The sequence below is a fragment of the Eretmochelys imbricata genome, chromosome 2 (genome assembly GCF_965152235.1).
Source record: "Eretmochelys imbricata isolate rEreImb1 chromosome 2, rEreImb1.hap1, whole genome shotgun sequence".
Taxonomy (NCBI): domain Eukaryota; kingdom Metazoa; phylum Chordata; order Testudines; family Cheloniidae; genus Eretmochelys; species Eretmochelys imbricata.
In genome coordinates, this window is record NC_135573.1 from 203,373,665 (window position 1) to 203,392,120 (window position 18,456).

General features: G+C 38.0%; 1 protein-coding gene across 1 annotated transcript in view; it reads left to right on the forward strand.

The window, feature by feature from the left end:
* Positions 1-18,456, forward strand: part of TBC1D5 (TBC1 domain family member 5) — a 480,265-nt gene that overhangs the window by 276,726 nt on the left and 185,083 nt on the right. The window contains exons 10-14 of the mRNA XM_077811294.1: positions 62-164; positions 6,380-6,468; positions 7,971-8,021; positions 8,115-8,184; positions 18,149-18,321. Coding sequence (XP_077667420.1) covers positions 62-164; positions 6,380-6,468; positions 7,971-8,021; positions 8,115-8,184; positions 18,149-18,321 — 486 coding nt within the window. The remainder of the gene's footprint in view (positions 1-61; positions 165-6,379; positions 6,469-7,970; positions 8,022-8,114; positions 8,185-18,148; positions 18,322-18,456) is intronic.

Below are 18,456 nucleotides of genomic sequence, written 5' to 3' on the forward strand. Positions count from 1 at the left end.
GTCTGAGGTAGTTTTTGTGAGCTATGTGGTTTACATTAATAGAATGTTTTTCTTTTTTCAGATTTCCTGAAATGCAGTATTTCCAGCAAGAATGTGTGAGAAAAATTCTTACAGATGTTCTGTTCTGTTATGCTAGAGAAAATGAGCAGTTGCTTTATAAACAGGTAATGAAAATATCATACAGGTGGCATCCATTGACTCAACATTTTCTATAGAGCTTGACAAATGATTGAACAATAATGTAGGTTTTATTGTATCCAAAGTTGTATCGTAATGCTTAAGTAATCAAAGAGCTACTTGTCAGCTTCATGGTAAGAAAAGTAAGCTCATTCAAGCACATATGCTTCCTCCTCATAAGACATTCCCTCAAATTGTCTTCTGTAAGCTGCTAAATCTTATCTTCCAACTTTTCTGAATATGTTTATTAACAACCTCTTTTAAACCAAAAGCTTTTCTGGGCTTAGATGGATAAATACTTGAATACATGCACCACCGTTAAAATGTATGATACTGAATAACATTATAAAGAAGTTGAAGGGTTGATAGGGGATAATCAAGCAGTTTTACAACGTACATAACATTTGAAATTCTTCTCTGGTTTCTACAACATGAAGCAGATATACTGTACGTTCGCTGTTTGGCCCTTGACCATATACTACAGCACCAAAATATGATGCAGTATAGTGGGTGCAGTTGAAAAGTTTTAAATCTTTTTATCAATATATATGTTAATGAGTTTCATTATATTACTAGATAGAATATCTACTCAAACCAGTAGTCTCTTACTGTTAAAAGGTAAAAGATAGCATTTCAAATGCACCAATTGTGCATTCCTTTTAAGATGAAAGTTAAATTCAGCATTTGCTCTTAAGGTTTTAAAATGAGCATAATGTTTAAATGCTTTAACAAGCCTCATGTACAGTACTGAAAGAAACATAGAAATCAGAATATTTTATGTTTACTTTAGGAGTAATTTAACATACTGTGCTGAGACTAAGAACTGAGTAACTATGAACAAGGACTAAACTGTCGAGAAACTTTACGTAGACAGAAAATGATTTATGACAAAAATGCAGAGTTGCTGTAAGGTTACAAATCTTTATAACATAGTGTATCCTTTCACACATTCTGCAACCACTCCATCCCCAAGCTAGGAAATTATTTGTGTCTCATGAAAAGATCCGCATATTTGAGTTGAAGCAGCAACTTATCAAGAGCTGTCTTGTAGATGGTATCGAAAATCAAATATACAGTTAACAAAAGCAGCAAATCTCTATCAGCTGGCAATTTTTTATTTTTGATGGACTGTAAGTAGTGAGCTACCTTGTGTCATGGAGAGAAAAAATTAGATCAGCAAGCTGTATTTTTCAGGGCACTGTTGAGGAAAACACTCCAACAGTACCCAGCCTTCCTCATTTCTAGTGAATATAACTCAGAGTATATTTGATGAGGAGGTGATGGGGGAGATGGAAGATCACATTCTAGCTAATTCAGAGTATCATTTATTAAACAAGAAGTATAATTTCACTCTTTGATATGACTTAAAGGGACTTAATTACCCCCTGCTTGTGTTTAAAATCCTGTAGATTCCTTACAGAGAAATAATACCTTGCTACGTAAGGCTTGAATATTTAGCTAGATCAAATTAAAAAAAAAAAACACACTGAGTTTCATCACAAGCTGTTAAAGCTATTATTTTGTACTAGGTGACACCCCGTTTAACATAGACCATATTGTTAATAGTTATGGGATTTTATTGAATTAATGAGACTGTTATCATGTAGTAGAGTGTCTTGCTGAGTTAATTGAAACTGCAGAGATTATATAAATGGTATTAATGAACTTTGACTGCCTGATGCCTCGGCTTTAATAAAGACTGCTTGGTGGGCTAAATGAACATAGGCAGATAAAAGAACAGGTTCAATTTTGCGAGCCTACAGGCTGTTGAGAAAGAAAACTTCTTTTTACCTCTGTTTTTGACTGGTGTCACTTCAACAGTGCAGTCATTTCAGAAGAAGGTTGCCATGAGAGTAAAGGGAGGGGTAAAGGGCAGAAAATAAAATTAATTGGAATGATGAAAAATTTCTAATATCTATGACAAGTGTTCAGTGCAGTAGCCAAGAATTGTGGTGCTGTGCCAAAGTCACAAAACAGCCAACTAATCTTTCTCTTCTTTGTCCCTTCTTTTTCCACTCCCATCACCACTACTTGTTTCCAGGATCTGCATTCTTGAATCAAGAATGCCTCCACAAAACTATCGTCAATAATAACCATCTTTTCTTTGTATTCTTGGCCCTCTTGCCTGTAGATGACTTTCTCTTTCAAAGCCCCTGTCAATACTGTGTCAAGGACTAGCTGACAAGAAGTGATGCGTGTGTGGTGAGGTCAGCATATAGTTTTTGGTGTCTCTTAACCCTGTCAAATACCTGTCCATGATAATCCACTCATTCAGCCTTGCTTATTTCATTTTGTTTCTAGGAATGAAGCCACAAATCCTAAAATAGGTTCAGCTGATACAAAACATAGCGCTGGTCTGCTTAGCAGTTAGAGTTGCACTAACACATCACTCAAGTGTTCCATGCTGGCTCCCAAGGGAACCACAAAGTCCAGTAGAATGTGTTTGCCCTGATAGTCAAAGCCCTTCATGGGACTGGCCCTAGCTACCTTTGAGATCCCCTCTGCCTTTGAGATTATGATCTCCCATGACAGCTACATTCCTTGGTACATTGCAACAGTTAACTGGTAGGAGAAGATTCATACATGCAGTAGATAACATTTTTACAGGAACTGGACCTAAATTATGGAAGTCAGTCCTTTAAGAAATTGGTGTAATATCAAGTTTGAGAACTAATTACAAGTGACGTACCTTTCTCTCAGTTTCTACACAACAAACACCTATTCGTACACAAATGTAAACAAGCAAACAAAAACCTTTTATGTTAATGAAGCTATTTCTCCAAAAGGCTTGTGTGGAAGAACAAGAGATCTTGTTATTATTAGTTTTGGGTTTAAATGTTTGGGAGGCACCCTGGGACTACAGTGACTTGGGTCCATATAAACCTAGCTAGATTGTAGATTTCCAAGATCTGGAACAGTGTTATACCTCATCAGTTATACAAGTGGTAAAGTTCAGAGCTTTTAATTGAAACTGTTACTGTACTTAAACATTTAATTCACAATATCAGCAAAGTTTTACAATGCTTTCTTACAAGGAACAATTTGTATGTTTGTTCAATATATGTGTGTGTGTGTGTGTGTGTGTGTGTGTGTGTGTATATAGAGAGAGAGAGAGAGAGAGTGTTTGTAGTAGGTTTCATTGTCTTTTTTTGACCAATATAAAGTAAGATTTTATTTGACTAGCAAAATATGCTACTCTCCCCAGTCATATAGAATAGAATGAATAGAATTTTGCAAAACAGTAATAGAGACTTTTAAGATTTAAACATCAGTGGATCTTTGATTTTCTAAAAAGCATTGGTATGTGTAGAAGTGTAAAGCGAGTATATTTATTTTTCATAAAAATATGTTAAAATGATCATTAACATTGTCTTCAAAAGGCCGTACAAATTTGGGTGCCAAAATTCTGGCTCTAGTTAATTGAAGAGAAATAAAATAATTAAGCTAAGCCATTAGGTCAACCATTGTTCACTCATAATTTTATTGTCTTTTTCAATATAATGTTGAAATGTATCAATTTGTATTTCATTTCTAGAAATGCTGTATTTCTGGTTTTCTTTTAAAACCAGGGACTGTATTATGAAATCAGCATTTTGCTGTTGTTGGCAAGTGTCATAAAATTATCTGAATTCTGTCAACCCTTTTATTAACACTAAAAAGTTCTAGTAAACTGTTGATATACTGTAGAAAAATATGTGTATATAATACACTAGTGGCTTCTACTACCAAGCCAAAAATCTCTAAATGTTTAAAGTACTCCTTTAACTGAAGAACAGAGGTGTCTTTTTGAAATCCTGATATTTTATCATCCATTTGCTCTTTTACTGTTTCATGTGGATAGTCACTTAATGATTCTGCTTTATTCACAAGTTATTATGCTATAATATTGGGAAATTGTGTGCTATGCTGGGCTCTTATCTTCTTTAACTAATCCTATCTTATGTCCTTTTATGTTCTTACTCTGTAGTTTGTATGTTTAATTTTTTGGTAGTCAGTTTGTGTTAGACAACCATTCTTGGCAGCCTCATTTCTCTTACACAATTTTCATATGTATGGGGTGATAGAAGATTTAGTCAATAGTAGATTTTATATTTATGCTTAACTTTTAGGGGGTGGGAAATCAATAAAATTACAGCCTACGTAGCCTGCAATTTATCTCAGTATTTTTGGCAGTTTTGTCGATCTTCTTCTGTCTGGTCCTCCCAAACTCTCCTTTCTCTTCCTGACTCCCATGCTGCAGATCTATACCTCTCTCCCAAACCTTGTGGTGCTAACTAGTGATCTTATCACAAGTCTTGCCATATTTGATAATTTTCTGAAGGCACCCGTTCATGGAATAATCAAATGCTTTAATTAAAAAAAAACACCCAAACATAAATTTCTAATCCTCATTGTTACAGAGAAAAGCTTGAAAACATTACCCAAATGTTCCCTAAAAGCTCAGAAATCGGAAGCCAAAGAGAAAACCCTCCAAATCTATTGTTTAAAAATCCTATGATTGGGGAGGGAGGGCTGCTGACTCATGATTTTTGAATGTATGGGATTGGTAATACTATAACCTCTCTCATAAAACCTGTCCTCCAAATATCTCTGTCCTCTTCAAGGGCCACCCCTCTCCCTACAACATCCTGCTCCCTTGTGTTCTAGGAATAGATATTGAAGAGGGAATTTCTTTTCAGCATACTACTGCTGTTCTATTCTGGCACCCCTACACTCTACAGATGAGCTTCTCCTCCCTCTGTGAGGCTGAAGGGACCTATCTGGTGGTTCTGGGCTCCATGTGGTTTAACTGGCTGTGGCACACCCATCCACATGAATTGCATCAACTTGTGGCAGGAGGCTGGAATGGCAGTTTAGTGAAGCGGTCAAGAAGGTGATTTGTGGTCCTATCTGTGTCAGATACTCTCCTGACTGGCATGCAAGAAATCTAAGTACACTCTAGGAATTTTAGGGAACTTAACACTGAATATCCAATTCTTAATATCCAATTGTCCCTGAAAAAGAATGGTGGATTAATTGTCTAAGTGAGCTGCAAGAGAAATACAGTAATAAACATATTTATGAAATTACACCTTTTAATATGTGTGCTAATGTGTCTGACTGAACCAGTACTGCATGGTATTTTCTCTCACGCTGCATCTGTTTCTGCAGAGGGTTGCTTTTTTATTCTTCTTTTTCTTCATTTTAAAAATTAAGGCTGGAATCATCAAAGGAGCCTAAGGGAGTTTAGGCTTCTTTGAAGAACCAGCTTGACACCCTAAGTGTCTCTGATTGTGGTCAGGGAGAAGGGGAAGCCTTTCAGATGTAACCTCAATAGGTACAAATAGAGGCAGAAGCAATAATTTGGGAGAGGTTTGCTTTGTCTCTTTAATCTCTTTAATGGGGTGTAATCTTTTTCAGCTAAGTGATGACAATTTAAAATATCAACATAATGAGGTATTTCACTGCTGATCATTCTATCCAAAATATTCATCTGATCTGAGATTGTGGGAGGAGTTTGAATAGGGCACCATCACTGGCTCGACCCCTACACATTCTTGACTCAGGGTTTTTTGGTTTTGCAGTGTAGATACCAAACATCTGAAATAGAACAGCACTAAAGTTTTGCCATGTATTGGCTGGCAGAGGTTTTATACATCTTTCCGTACAAATCCTTCAATATAAACATAATGAAGATACTTTAAAAAAACCTCTTGTTTTGGTCTCCATAGGCATGGATATCTCATTTTCTAGTTCCCCAAATAGCTGCCTTTGTTTTTTCCAAAGGCTACTGAGATCCCCGTTTTGGAACATTATCAAATAAAAGTCAGTTTAGATTTCATAATTTATCCTTATTGCAGATCTTGATACTGTAGCTCATGATTGTAATTATCATAAATAAAATTCATATTTATGAACATAGATCTTGGAGTAACTGCCAGGTGCGGGTTTGTCTACCGTTGCCAAATTGTTGTCTGTTATGTTATGAAAAGGGAGAATAACTTGCTACCCATATTTTATAGGCGAATAAACACTTAGATTTAATCAGAATTTAAAACAAAACCCATTGATTATGAATCAATTCTAAGAATGTAAATTTTCTTGCTTTTCATTATGCTGCTGCTTCTAATACTATTGGCTGCTGGATGCTGAGGTGGAGCATTACTGCGCTGGTGCATGAATGAAACATCTTACTGTACTTCTGTTTCCTTTTAATGTTTAGGGTATGCACGAACTTTTAGCACCTATAATCTTTATCCTGCATTGTGACCACCAAGCTTTTTTACATGCGAGTGAAGCTGCACAGCCAAGGCAAGTGTTGTATATTTATCCATGTAATATAGAAATTGTCACATTTTTCCATATTATTGTAGAGTTAAGAATTAACTGTATCTTCTGTAGAATTAACATATTGGCTTTAAGGTCTATCCAAATAAAACCGATAGTTAAGTTTTCTTTTATTAGTTTTTTGTTTTATCATGATTAACAGGTTAATCTTTGAGATGTATTAATTGCCCCGTACCTCCATGAAAATCAAAAGTAACTCATAAAGGGGCTTTCTGGAGAAGAAGTAATTCTTACATTTTAGTCAGTGAAAAAAGAAAGAGGGGACCAACCAGAGGAAAAGTATCAACTTAAAACCGGTACATATACTATTTTCACTGCATTGTACAAGACCCAGATGTGCTTTAATCTCTGTCATTGTGGAGAGGAGGCAAATCAAAGAAGTCCAGTCCAGGAATGGATAAGTTGTGTATCAACATTTTCTTGTCATACCTTTAAATAATCACTATAGAAAAAAATTGCAGTGATCAATAACTCTTTCATCCCATACAAGATTTTTAATAGCTATATTATGTGATTGTCATTTAACTTCAAAGTAATATTAAGTTTAGGCATTGTTTCTCCATTTCATTAAAATAGTGTACACATAAATGTTGCAACACACATTATTGTCCCTCAACTAAATTCAAATGCCTTTTATTCTCTTGCTCCATGAATAAGGTTTTACTTATTTTTTAACAAGTTGCCTGCTTGAATCACTTAGTGTTGTGCAGCCATATTTTGCAGTTGTCTTGCTTTTGGGACCCAGCTGCATTAATATAATTTAATTACCCCTGTTATAACATAACCTCTCTTAGCAATACTTAACAAGATTGTCTAAGATCAGTGTTAGCATAGGGATGGAGTGTGCTTACATGTATTTGTTTTCATTCAGTGTCTATCTTTAGAAATCCTGAAGTTGCATTACAAGATGCTCTTCAGTGGAAAGTAAGCTTGCAGGATGCTCAGAATAACCACATAATATGCATCGCATCCCATTCCATCCCCACTGAAAAGGGAGCTAGGCAGCAAAGTAGATGGATAAGAATACTGTCACTGATTAATTGCTGTTAAAATACAATAAAAATAGAAGCTATTAAAACAAAATAAATTAATGTTTTGATATTGCATATTTGACCGGTAACCATATTTTTTTTGTTTTGGACAAACAGTGATAGATTGTGCAGTAATCAATTAGTCTAGATCAAGCATATTCAAATAATACATTGTGACATTCAGTAATTTGTTATTTGGAATAATTAGATGGTTACTTCATTGTAGCTCAGACAAGGCAGCTAATTTGTTTTTGATCTTTATAGAAAGGAAAGACTTCATTTGTTCAATGGAGTTACTCTTTTTAATTAAAAAAAAGGCTAGTTTTTCTCATTTGCACTTTATATAAAGTTGGCTTATAAGTACATAATAGTACATGGGGAACATTGACCAAAAATAAATATTCAAATTTTGATTGTTCCTCTTGGCTGTTTCAGTGAGGAAATGCAAGCGCTTTTGAACCCTGAATATCTGGAACATGACGCCTAGTAAGTTTTAACAACTTCCTGTTGTGTTTACATTTCCTTTACTTCTGCAGGCAATGTATTATTTAACATCAAATTTTCATTTTTTCCCCTCAGTGCAATGTTCACACATCTTATGAAAACTGCAGAACATTGGTTTTCGACATTTGAACATGACAGTCAGAAGGTAAATATTGTTTTAAAAATATATATTTATAGTACTTGCAAGTGAACATGCTTTAACACAGCAAAATGAAATAAGTTGAAAGTAACAGTCATCTTCTTAATTAAATAAAAAATAAATTCCTTGTAGGCCTCCTGAGTATCCTTGTAGGTAGTAATTGCTTGTAGGTTGCCTCACTTGTAGAAAGTTGTCTAGTTGACTGCTTGTGTTGTATATTGTAATTCAGTTTACAGTTTGATCTGCAATAATGGTGATCATTATGTAGAGTAAGCAGATTTTTGTCTTGAGTTTGTTCTGGGCAGAGTCTTCTGTCTTGCATACCGTTGTTGCCCTGACCTCCCTCTAGAATCATAGAATATCAGGGTTGGAAGGGACCTCAGGAGGTCATCTAGTCCAACCCCCTGCTCAAAGCAGGACCAATCCCCAATTAAATCATCCCAGCCAGGGCTTTGTCAAGCCTGACCTTAAAAACTTCTAAGGAAGGAGATTCTACCACCTCCCTAGGTAATGCATTCCAATGTTTCACCACGCTCCTAGTGAAGAAGTTTTTCCTAATATCCAACCTAAACCTCCCCCACTGCAACTTGAGACCATTACTCCTTGTCCTGTCCTCTTCTACCACTGAGAATAGTCTAGAACCATCCTATCTGGAACCACCTCTCAGGTAGTTGAAAGCAGCTATCAAATCCCCTCTCATTCTTCTCTTCTGCAGACTAAACAATCCCAGTTCCTTCCGCCTCTCCTCATAAGTCATGTGTTCCAGACCCCTAATCATTTTTGTTGCCCTTCGCTGGACTCTCTCCAATTTATTCATATCCTTCTTGTAGTGCGGGGCCCAAAACTGGACACAGTACTCCAGATGAGGCCTCACCAGTGTCGAATAGAGGGGAACGATCACGTCCCTCCATCTGCTCGCTATGCCCCTACTTATACATCCCAAAATGCCATTGGCCTTCTTGGCAACAAGGGCACACTGCTGACTCATATCCAGCTTCTCGTCCACTGTCACCCCTAGGTCCTTTTCCGCAGAACTGCTGCCTAGCCATTCGGTCCCTAGTCTGTAGCTGTGCATTGGGTTCTTCCGTCCTAAGTGCAGGACCCTGCACTTATCCTTATTGAACCTCATCAGATTTCTTTTGGTCCAATCCTAGGTCCCTCTGTATCCTATCCCTGCCCTCCAGCGTATCAAGCACTCCTCCCAGTTTAGTATCATCCGCTCTAATGATGATGGTGTGCTCACCTATTTAAGAAGGATAGAATGTGCAAAACAGGATGGGGAGTGGCACTCTGTGTGAGAAATGGCATTACCTGTTTTGAGTCACTGATAACTCAGAAGAAATTTGAATGCTTATTGATCAATGTCCTAACAGACCACTGAAAACATTGGGAACAGGATGATAGTTTTGTAAGGAGGCAATCTACAATGTGTCGGGGAAAAAAGCTGTGTGATCATAGGAGACTTCAGCTTGAGTGACATATGCTGGAGGTCTCCTGCTGCCAATACTAAAATATTCTTGGAATTTGTAAACATTATATGTGACAGTTTCATAACTCAAAAAGTGTTGCAGCCAACACGAGGGAATTCTTTATTGTCCAGCTATAGTGAAAGAAGGAGAGGATACACTCGATATGATTTTAATCAGGCAGCAACTTTATTATTAGATATCTAGTACATGGGGAACATTGACCAAACACGAGGGAGTTCTTTATTGTCCGGCTATAGTGAAAGGAGGACAGGATACACTCGATATGATTTTAATCAGGCAGCAACTTTATTATTAGATATCTAGGACTGCCTGACAGGTAAAAGTGCACAGTGCCAGTAATCCCAAGTTCATTCAATAACTACCTGGGGAGCTTCCACCAGCCCCCTGTCTTTTTCCAGGTCCCCTAGCCAACCCGTTGCTGGGACCTTCCTATCCTCCCTACCACATAGGAGGTTAAGTGGGCTATAAGAAAGGGGGGTGGGCTCCCTGCCATACCATTCATAGGAATCCCGCACACCCCTGCCCTGTTCTGTTCCTTTAACCAACAACTTTTTAAGTCCTTTATCAAGCCATTTATCCAGTGACTGTGTGTACCTTCCTTGTGAAATACCTGCACTGGACATCCGCCCCACACTTACATAGTGAATTGCAACATATTAGCCTAACTCCCTTCATGCCTCACATCAACAAAGCCCTCCCTGAACACAATGTGGGAAAGACGAAAAAGCCTCTACTCCACCTAGGCCTATCTGGCGATGAGGGGAAAATTCCTTCCCAGCTCCCCTAAAAAGAGGTGGCTAGTGCAATCTCCGCAGCAGGTCCTGACTAAACTGGTATTTTGCCACCTAAAAGGCAGGGAGGGTGGATGCTGCCTTGCCTGCTTTGTGAAACAGGACACCTGGGCTTGCCCCCTTTTGAATCCTTTTGCCCTTCCGGTCTCAGAGGATGAATCAGTGTCACAACCCTGATCCATTCCTCGCTTTTGCATCAGCTTCCGATCTCTCCCCTCCCCACCCACTCACCCATAGCACACTGTTCCTCTTCCCTTAGCCAGCTGGATAATATTCCCCCTCCCCCACTTAAAGGTGCAGTGCGGTCATTAGACCTTATCCTAACAGATAAAGAGGAATTGATCACAGAACTAAAAATTAATTGTAGTTTAAGTACAAGTGATCATGACTTGATCACATTTATAACGTGCAAGCAAAATAAAATCAAGACTAGTAACATATATACTGGTGCTTTAATAGCTCCAATTTCACAAAGCTGAAAACTATTAGGAGCCAAGTCAGTTGTGAGGAAGAATTTAATCAGAAAAATGTGAATGATCATTGGAAGTCATTTAAAAACACCTTACTAGATTCCCAAAAAGCCACAATTGAGGAAGAAGGTCATACTGATTAATAATTTTGTTTTGGTTTAGAAGGGAAGTGAAGGCAGCTGTAAAAATTAAAAAATAATATACAGGTATAACAAAAAGGGGAAGTTTACAGTAATGAATTTTAATCAGAAATTAGGAATTGTAAAAAATTGATAAAGGAAGTCAAGGGATACAAGGAGAAATATATGGGAGCAGAGTTAAGAACAATAAGAGAGGTTTTTAATATATTATGAACTAAAGAATCTTGATAATGATATTGGTCCATTACTAGATGAAAATGGTAGAATTATCAATAATAATGTAGAAAAGACAGAAATTTTCCATTAATATATCTGTTCTGTATTTGGGGGGAAACAGATGATAGTCTCATCAACTAATGATAACTCTTTCCATTCCACTAGTACCACTGGAGGGTGTTAAACAGCAGCTACTGTTAGAAATTAAAGGTTAAACATTTTAAAATCCACAGGTCCAGATAACTTGCATACAGGAATTTTAAAAGAGCTGGTTAAGGACCTCACTGAAACATTAATATAGATTTTCAATAAGTCTTAAAGCACTGGGGAAGCTCCAAAAGACTGGAAGAAAGTTAATGTTATGGCAGGTTTTAAAAAGGATAAACAGAATGACCCAGATAATTATTGGCCTGTCAGTCTGACATCAATCCCAGGCAAGATAGTGAAGTGACTGATACAGGACTCAATTACTAAAGAACTGAAGTAAGGTAATATAATTAATGCAAACCAACGTGGATTTATGGGAAATAGATTCTTCAGATTCACTTGATTTCTTTTTTGATGGGATTACAAATTTGGTTGATCAAGGTAGTCGTGTTGATGTAATAAGACTTCTGTAAGACGCTTGGTTTGGTACCACACAATATTTTAATTAAAAAACTAAAACAATATAAAATTAACATGGCACACATTAAATGGGTTAAAAGCTGGCTAACTGATAGGTCTCAAAATGTAATTGTAAATGGAGAATCATCATTGAGCCAGTGTGTTTCCCGTGGGGTCCCACATGGATTGGTTCTTGGCTCTGTGCTATTTAACATTTTTAACAGTGACCTGGAAGAAAACATAAAGTCCTCACTGATTAATTTTTCAGGTCACACAAAAATTGGGAGAGTGGTAAATGATGAAGAGAACAGGTCACTGATTCAGAACATTCTGGATCACTTGGTAAACTGGGCACAAGCAAATAATATATGTTTTAATATGGCTAAATATATACAAGAATGTAGACCATACTGACAGGATGGGGAACTATATACTGGGTAGCAGTGATTCTGAAAAAGGTTTGGAGATTGTGGTGAATAATCAGCTGCACATGAGCTCCCAATGTGATTATATGGCCAAAAAAGCTAATGCGATCCTGGGATGCATAAACATCTCGAGTAGAAGTGGAGAGGTTATTTTACCTCTGCATGTGTCACTGGATGACCACTGCTGGAATACTGTGTCCAGTTCTGGTGTCCACAGTTCAAGAAGATGCAGATAAATTGGAGAGGGTTCTGAGAAGAGCCACAAGAATGTTTGGAGGATTAGAAAACATTCCTTATATAATGATAGACTCCAGGAGCTCAATCTATTTGGCTTAACAAAGAGAAGGTTAAAGGGTAACTTGATTACAGTCTGTAAGTACCTATGTAGGGAATAAATATTTAATAATGGCCTCTTCAGGCTAGCAGACAAGATATAATATGATTCAATGGCTGGAAATTGAAGCTAGCAAAATTCAGACTGGAAATAAGGTGTAAATTTTGAATGGTGAAAATAATTAACCGTTGGAACAATTTTTAGCAAGAGTCATGGTAGATTCTTCATCAGTGATGAAAAGACTGGATGTTTTCTGAAAGATTTGCTCTAGGAATTATTTTGGGGGAAGCTGTGTGACCTGTGTCATACAGGACATCAGACTAGGTGAGCACAATGGTCTCTTCTGGCCTTGGAATCTATGAAAAACTTTGACCTCAGAGCATAGTCAGAAGTGTGAGACCTCCATAGCTAACCAGGTGTCTCTTGTTGTCTGCTGTTTCATTCCTGTCTAAATATTGTCTCCAGCGATGTTTCCTTTTGGGCAGAAGTTCCTCCTGTATTGATTTCTGTATCATTAAGTTCTTGGCTCTTTGTTCTTTTCTGTATTTCATCATCATCTTGCCACATGATATTAAATGGTTCACAGTTTACAGCACCTTTAATAACTCCTACCTGTCCACCTTGACCAAGTGTCCTCATGGCTTCATGAAAATACCCTTTTGATAAATGTTTCCAAAGTTGAAATATTACACTTGAACAAGAAGATCATGCTCAAGCAAAACTGTATCCTCTCCTTTTCCTGCCTCAACTCAGATTTCCAATTTGCCTTCACTCTCGGTAACTTGATAACACAGTACTCTCCTTCTCTTCTTCCCTCAACTCCCTCATCCACATTTACTTATCTCCACCTCCATGACACTGGAGTGTACCTTTGCTTAACTCCTGGTCTGTGCCTTCACCTCCTCTCTTCTTAACTACTGAATGTTTTGTTACCCCTCTTCTTCCCTGGTTTCTGCTCTTCAGACTTGGACTTAAGTTTTCTGCGTATTTTTATCACATGTGTAAACTGGGCTATATATTACTTCATTAGTCAACTCCATTTAGTTGCTTATTCATTTCAAAATCTAATTAAAACAATGCCAGGCCCTTGATAGATTCTCTACAGTCTACCTGTTGTACCTTGTCTTTCTGTACTTTTACCCGAGCATCCTTTGCTCATGCAGCACAGGCCTCCTTTCTCATCCTCATTCTGCAACAAAATTCCTGTATCTTCCTACCCCATGGACTCTCTTTTCAAATCTAAGGGGTTTTTTTACCCCCTTTGTATTTGACTCTTAATTTCTTTCTTACCTGATTATGTGTTTAACTCCCTGCAGTGTTTTGGGACAGTTTGTATGAAAGACACTATGTGAAATGTAGTCATGCTCTGTATTGGGACCCAAACCCATTAATAAATCATTTTCTGAGAGACCTTCAGTTTTGGGTTCACTCACTGCACTTCAGTTTTCTCCAGACCTCAAAAAGAATATCAGAAGTTCTTGACCTGCTGCTCACAAACAGGGAAGAATTAGTAGGGGAAGCAAAAGTGGATGGGAACCTGGGAGACGGTGACCATGAGATGGTCGAGTTCAGGATCCTGACACAAGGAAGAAAGGAGAGCAGCAGAATACAAACTCTGGACTTCAGAAAAGGAGACTTTGACTCCCTCAGGGAGTGATGGGCAGGATCCCCTGGGAGAATAACATGAAGGGGAAAGGAGTCCAGGACAGCTGGCTGTTTTTTGAAGAATCCTGATTGGCAGCCTTGGGGGAGGGGAAAGGAACTGCTGAAGGAGTATAGAATGGAAGGAGGGGAGTGAGCTTTTTATGCTTTCATTATGAACCAGTTTGTTCTGTGGTTGGTGCAAAAAGGTGAGCCTCGGTTTGTGTGTCCAGGCACTCCTGCCTTCTGAAATGAGCTCTGATATTTAAAAAAAAATATGTATCAAATAAAACTGGATTATTGTTCGTACAAGCAGAACTTGGTGAATTATTTGTAGCAAACAGTTCATATGATGTGTATATCCTTTCTTTCCTCTTTATCAGCTGACAGAGAACCAGTCATGATTTTTACAAATTGGTTCAAGTGCAAGTGCCTGGACACACAAACCATCCCGATGTGTAGAAAGAATAGTAAATATGGCAGACGACCAGTTTGGCTTAGCAGTGAAATCCTTGCTGATCTTAAACACAAATTTGTTTTTGTAGTTATTGGAATAATTTGTCTGAACTAATCAGTCTGTGGATCAATCTTTGTATTAGATTATTCACCAAAATCATGACCATTTCACAATCATGTTTCTCTCTATTTCTGGAATGTTGGATGTCTCCAAACAAGAGACTTTTTTAATTAAAGAGCAAATTCTAAGGAGTCTCAAGCTTGCAGCTAGTAGTGAACTTTCCAGTTTTCTTGTAATCCACGGATTATCTTCCCTTACCCTACTCCTGTACGTAATTTTTCGAGTGTATTATGCTGTTCTTAACTCAGATCCGCCCAAACACATCCCTCTACTTGGCATTCTGTTCATTGCCTTCCTCATTCTGAAGGCTCTTCATCAATAATACTGAACAAGGGGACCGCTGCTAAGAGAATCTTCTGTGTGGGAGCTCTCCATCCTACAATCACCTATCCGCACTGGAAACAAACATCATAGTGCCATTCTGACCCTACACACCACTCTGGTATCTTTAAAGGGCAGCCACATACACTTATGTACTGTGAGGGCTAAACTTCCTACCAATCAAGCCTATTGGCCTACTTCAAGCCCTGATTCTCTGATTGACTAGTCATAACACTCCTTTCTGTAGTGCTGTATGGCCATCAGTCATAGGATCTCAATGTTTTAAAATAGTAATCAATTTGGCTTCAAAATACCCTATGACAAAGATGCATTTTATGGATGGGCAAATTTTGAGGCACATTTTTTTAGAACCCTTACATCTTCCAGAATGGAGAAGTTGCCCATTAGATTCAAAAACAATACTGACTGTAGTCTGCCTAGAAGTTTTGCTGACAGAAAAGCATGACTTCTGTGTCCTATGCTTCAAGGAGCACATTGATACACAAGATAGGCCCTTGCACTTTGACATCTTCAAAATTCCCAGACAGACCTAATGCATTAGTATCATCTGATTACACTAAACCTTTTGATTCCATTGGTGTTTCAAGATGCCAGCCTAGTGATACTGAACACTGGCAGCTCAAGCCATGTATTGCCTCCACTGAAGCCCCAAGCTCCACCTCTGGTGAGAAGAGACTACTCTACCTCTGACCTGCAACAGTCTGTGTCGCTATTTAGGCAAAAAGGAGACCGAAAACTCTCCTGAGGCTACATAGTCTCCACTGCGGATGAAGAGAAGGGCAACGAATGTTAGAGATCTGGCATTCCCATTACTTAGCGAGAATGTGACTAAAATAATCAATCTCTTATATACGGAAGACCATCCATGATAGGCAGTCCAAGTCGATGGTGGCTCCCTCTGTAGGTAGTTTGGCATTGTCACCCACCATTTCCTATACAGGTTGGTAGATGGGCAATATCTCCTAAAATCTGAGAGCAGCCAGCTGGAGACTCCAGCCTGTAAGACCAGAAGGAGGCAAAGTGGAAGTCAAAACTGTAGAATGTTCTGACATTTTCTTCCCTGGGCTGATAGGTCATTTGCGCCAGATCTCCCCTTCTTGTCTCAGACTCTTCACCTCAGATTCACACCACACCTGCCTCTCCTCCCCGCCCCTTCTTCCTCCTAACTAAAACCACACACACACCTTCAAAAAAAAAATCAGTGAACTAATGTGCTGTTTGCTGACATCACCTAGTTCACTCTGCTTGTGGGGTATGCCCCTTTTGTCTCTTGGTTTCCTTGTATTCCCCCAGCTGTCTGAATCTATCCATTGCCTCTTGTCTTATATTGGGGCTGCAAGTGCTTTGGGTCAGGGGCTGTCTTTTTGTTCTGTGTTTGTACATCACCTAGTGCAATGGAGACCTGGTATATGACTGGAGCTCCTGGGTGCTGTGATGAAAGTAAATAATAATAAAGCGGGTGTCTGTTTAAAAAAAAAAAAAAGTACTATATCAAAGATTCTACCATTTCTTGTAGAATTCCTCTAGAAATGGGTAGAACCTTTGAAACCAGCTGTAGTTAAGAGCATACTCTGCAGCTAGTTCCTGGCTATGAGATGAATATGGGACTGCTACATTGTTATGGGGTAATACAGTGCTCCTAATCTGATGAATGGTTCCCTTTTAGTAACTCGATTCCTGGGAGTTCATATTTCACACAGTGAAAGCCATTTGCCTCACTTTGCAGAGTGACTGAGCGGCAAGCCTCTCTGACACACACCTTACCTTTCTCAGGAATAATCTGATGGTGTCAATTACAGTTTAATCATCCTGCTATGGAAATCCCTTTGTAGGCTTGATGTCAAGAAAGGTTCCTATGCTTTTATCTGGGTCAGACTAAAGCTTTTGCAATGTCTACTCAGGTTTTTGTTTCATTTTATGCTAACTTAATAGATTCCACAGTCTCCAAGAGCATCATGTCTTAAATAGCTGCCTTACTGCTCTCATTATAACAGTCTGGTGGGCCAGCAATTCAAAGAACATGTCAAAGCCCATTCTGGGCAAAACAAAGCCTGGATCCTGCAAATACTTAAGGGTATAAAAGACTTGCATTTGTGAGACTACTCACAATACTTAAAGTTAAGCATGTGTATGAGAGTTTTCAGGACCGGGGCCTCAGTTTTCTATGGCAGCGAGCTCTGGATTTATTTCCATTAAAGATATTTTAAAAGCAATTACGTGTTATTTTTCCTGCAGACTTTCATTAAAATCTAGGACTTTGATTTGTCCTGTGCTTTGCCAGAATCAAGATTTGGTATCAAGCTGTAACCCTTTTGGAGTCTTGTGATCATTTTCCCAATCCCTTATATTGTTTTTACAATATCTCTTATTTTTGTATTTTCCCACTTATTTTTTTTCAGTGTGGTATCTTATTCACCGTATCTGCTAATTTTAAAAGTTTAACAGTTTCAGTAGGCAAGTTACTTCTCCTGACTTTTCTTTTTAAAAAAACATACCTTTAAATAAGACTGGTCCAAGCACATTTACTTCGTTTCTTTTTAAAAAAAACCAAACATTTGTTAAGATCTGTTGCTTTATTACATTTTTTCATTTATTCGTTACTGGACTTTTTAGTGCCTGACACTAGGAAACCTGCACAGACTTGCGGTTCTGTCATTCTGATTACATTTTTACTCTTTATCAACATGGGAGCATATTGACCAATAGAATGAAGTTAACTTGAAGTGGGGGGCAGGTCCCTACAACAGGTTCCCCTGCAGTGGACTGTGAGGCACTCCTGCCAGAACCAGAACTCTGAGCTGGGTAAAGTGATTTGTTGAGATGTTTACTTCAGAAGTCCACGATTACAGGAAAATAATTCTCTCTCATGTACATCTATACTGATGTTTCATGCAAAGTGTTCTAATAATTCATTTTCTGTTTGTTTTTCTGTCTTTAGGAGAAAGATGCAATGATGACGCCTATACCATTTGCGAGGCCACAGGATTTAGGTCCATCTATTGCTATTGTAACTAAAGTAAACCAGATACAGGATCACCTGCTGAAGAAACATGATATTGAGCTGTACATGCATCTGAACAGGCTAGAAATTGCTCCACAGATTTATGGACTGTAAGTGTTTATAATGCCTTGTTTATTTTAATTGCTTGCAATTTGTTTCTCTTAAATTAGGGAATATTTGTCCTACTTGTTTTAAAACATTAATGTCTTCAGGAATAAAGGAAAATGTAGTTAAGAAAAAGCACT